This window comes from Myotis daubentonii, chromosome X, assembly GCF_963259705.1.
Source record: "Myotis daubentonii chromosome X, mMyoDau2.1, whole genome shotgun sequence".
Taxonomy (NCBI): Eukaryota; Metazoa; Chordata; class Mammalia; order Chiroptera; family Vespertilionidae; genus Myotis; species Myotis daubentonii.
Window position 1 is genome coordinate 138,538,583 of NC_081861.1, and position 3,611 is coordinate 138,542,193.

Here is a 3,611-nt window from a genome sequence, read left to right on the forward strand (position 1 = left end):
GGTGTGAGACAGAGAGAGTCAGAGAGACAAAGAGACAGAAAGAGAGAGAGAAAGGAGAAGAAGATGAAGAACAACAACAAGAAGAACAAGAACAAGAAGAGAGAGACAGTGAGAGAGAGAGAGAGAGAGAGAGAGAGAGAGAGAGAGAGAGAGAGGTTCTCTTGAACCCAGGGGGTGGCAGATAGAACAAAAGAGCTTATTAAGAAGGTGAAAAGAAATATACACGTCCCACCGGCAGGCCAGCAGGACTGGGGCTCAGGTTGACAAGAGCCAGGGACCCCAGCACATGTCCTATGCGTCTTTCATCAGCTCAAGGATCATTTCCTCCACGCCATTCTCCTTGACGTGGTGCAGGATGCGCCAGAACCGGTACATGGGGTCCACGTACTGGCCTACAGGGTGGAGCGTCCACATCCAAGGCATACTGCTCGAGGTCAGCGTGATGGGGTTGAGTCCGATATTCTCAATGGCAATGTTTTCCTGGCGCAACCGTACTTGCAGGACACCTATTGTCTTTATGACGAGATGCACCCACGTACGATGGTTCTCGTCCTCATAAACCAAGGGCCCACGGATCTTCAGGCGAAAGGGGTGGGAGGTGAGGTGCACCTTCGCAGGGAGCTCGGCCATGACCCCTCCGTGGTCCAAGGAGCAACAGCCACAGCTTCTCAGAGCCTCTCGCCACTTTGGTCCTGGTATCGAAAGACAGGGGATGGAGTCTCCAAACCCATTTTTCCTCGGCTTTTATCTTTATGGTTTTTAACGTTGTGTTTGTGGTTGCCTTTGGTTTATTTTGCAAACTTATAAATCTCAACTTTTCTATCTTTTCAGTTTTAGATCTGTCTTCTCGAACAAACTGTACTAAACGTACTTAATGTAAAATATGACTCTGTGGAGGTAACATGGTCCTATGGAATTTTAAAAACATTTTTTAAATGACAGTTGACTTAGAACATTAGGTTCATTTTAGGGGTACACCCCAATGATTAGACATTATATAATGGACTAATATATCATGCAATTAATCTCATACCCATCTGACACCATACACAGTTATTATAATATTACTAGATGCTCAGCTCACAAAATTCATGCCCTTCGGGGCTCCTTCAGTCAGCCCTGCAGCCTCTCACTGTCCAGGACCCCTTGAGGGACGTCCAACTGACGGCTTAGGCCCGCTTTAATGCTGCTGTGGATGTTGCAACCAACCCCTGTTCTCAGCAGCCTTGAGCCTGGCTTTCGGCTGAGTGGCGCTCCCCCTGTGGGAGTGCACTGACCACCAGTGTACAGCTCCTGTAATGACTATCTGCCCCCGGTGGTCAGTGCGTGTCATAGGGTCCAGTAGTTCTTCCGTTTTATTGATTTGCATATTAGCCTTTTATTATATATGAATGACTCAATGGTCTACTTTAGTGTGCCTGACTATTCTTTCCTTTTTTATATAGTTTTCCTGATTTCAGAGAGAAAGGGACAGGGAGAGAAAGAAAGATCAATGATGAAAGAGAATCACGGATTGGTTGCCTCCTGCATGCACCCTCTGGGGATCAAGAGTGTAACCCCAGCATGTGCCATAACTGTGAATCAAATAGACATCACTTGTTTCCTAGGTTTAAGCAAAACAACTGAGCCATGCCAGGCTGGATCTTTTCTTTTCTTTTTTTTTCTTAATTAACACTTTGTAGTCTGTTCAACATTTCTTTTTGTCCTGACACCACCACCTTCTTTCTGATCATCTCAGAGGGAACTCACAAACCATAGAACAACCCACCCCATGCAAATAATGTGCTTTACCTTTAACAGCTGGAAGAGGAACAAAGCTAATATCAGCGTCCAGGTGGGATTCTTAACAGCCGTCTTCCTTCCCGAAGTGCTGTTGAGAGAGGCACGATGAAAATATTCAGGGACAGACACCTGGGATAGCTGATAGAGAAAACAGGAAGCAAAGTGACAGGTTAAAGATCACGTAGGATTCCTGAGGTCTCATGTCATCACTGATAGAATGATCTCTCCCTTCCCCAAACTTCAGCCATGCTCTTGGCAAGAGCTGCATGGTTTTGCTGCTAAACTCACTTCAGTCCACAAAGTCCAAATTCCTCCCTCAGATCAGACTCCATGCCCAATCCTTCCTGTTCCTCCTTCTTCTACTCCCATCCATCTTTTTCTTACCTGATCTTGCTGTGAAGGCAAAGCACTGTTCTTCGCTACTTCCCTCTTTGACCGGTCACTGCTTCCCCCTGTCACTGCAGGTGAAAGAACATCTCCATGATACACCTGTTCCAGGGAGTCCATGCACCAGGAATGTGTCCAGAAAAACAAGGTTCCCCTGACTCACTCCCCAGAAACCACCTCGTGAGACAGGTCGTGGTGAGGAAGGAAAGAGGTTTATTCAGGTGCCGGCAACCTGAGAAGATGGGGAAAGCATGTCCCAAATCCCATCTGCACATCTCAGTGCAGGCAGAGGCTTTTATAAGGAGGGAGAGGCCTAACATAGGAAAGAGGTCAGGGGGCGGGGCTTGAGAAGTTCTCTATGTGCCCACAGGCACAATCCAATCTGATAAGGATCTTGCAAGTGGTCAGGTGACTGTCCAGTGTGTGTCATCCTAGCCTTTGTTGTCCTGGTTCTACGGTTGAAGGTCATCAAATCTCCCAGAACTGGGAATGTCAGAGTTTATATCTTCTAAAATTAGTTCCTAGGATTCTTTTTTTTTTAATTAAATCTTTATTGTTCAGATTATTACATTTGTTCCTCTTTTTTTCCCCCCCATAACTCCCCTCCTCCCAGTTCCCGCCCCACCCTCCGCCCTCACTCCCCACCCACTGTCCTCATCCATAGGTGCACGATTTTTGTCCAGTCTCTTCCCACATCTCCCACACCTCTTTCCCCCCCAAGAATAGTCAGTCCATTCCCTTTCTATGTCCCTGATTCTATTATAATCACCAGTTCATTCTGTTCATCAGATTATTTATTCACTTGATTCTTAGATTCACTTGTTGATAGATGCATATTTGTTGTTCATAATGTGTACCTTTATTTTTTTCTTCCTCTTCCTCTTCTTAAAGGATACCTTTCAGCATTTCATATAATCCTGGTTTGGTGGTGATGAACTCCTTTAGCTTTTCCTTATCTGTGAAGCTCTTTATCTGACCTTCAATTCTGAATGATAGCTTTGCTGGATAAAGTAATCTTGGTTGTAGGTTCTTGGTATTCATCACTTTGAAAATTTCTTGCCACTCCCTTCTGGCCTGCAAAGTTTCTGTTGAGAAATCAGCTGACAGTCGTATGGGTATTCCCTTGTAGGTAACTGAGTTTCTTTCTCTTGCTGTTTTTAAGATTCTCTCTTTATCTTTTGCTCTTGGCATTTTAATGATGATGTGTCTTGGTGTGGTCCTCTTTGGATTCCTTTTGTTTGGGGTTCTCCGCGCTTCTTGGACCTGTAAGTCCATTTCTTTCACCAGGTGGGGGAAGTTTTCTGTCATTATTTCTTCAAATAGGTTTTCAATATCTTGCTCTCTCTCATCTTCTGGCACCCCTATAATTCTGATGTTGGTACGCTTGAAGCTGTCCCAGAGGCTCCTTACACTATCCTTGCATTTTTGGATTCTTTTTTCAT

The 3,611-nt window shown here is 45.1% G+C and overlaps 1 protein-coding gene across 1 annotated transcript; it reads right to left on the reverse strand.

The window, feature by feature from the left end:
* Nucleotides 1-291: 291 nt before the first annotated feature.
* On the reverse strand, nucleotides 292-630 carry LOC132223743 (T-cell leukemia/lymphoma protein 1A-like). Its single transcript, XM_059678767.1, has one exon. It carries the CDS (start codon nucleotides 628-630, stop codon nucleotides 292-294), a length of 339 nt encoding a protein of 112 aa, XP_059534750.1.
* Between the last annotated feature and the right edge of the window lie 2,981 nt (nucleotides 631-3,611).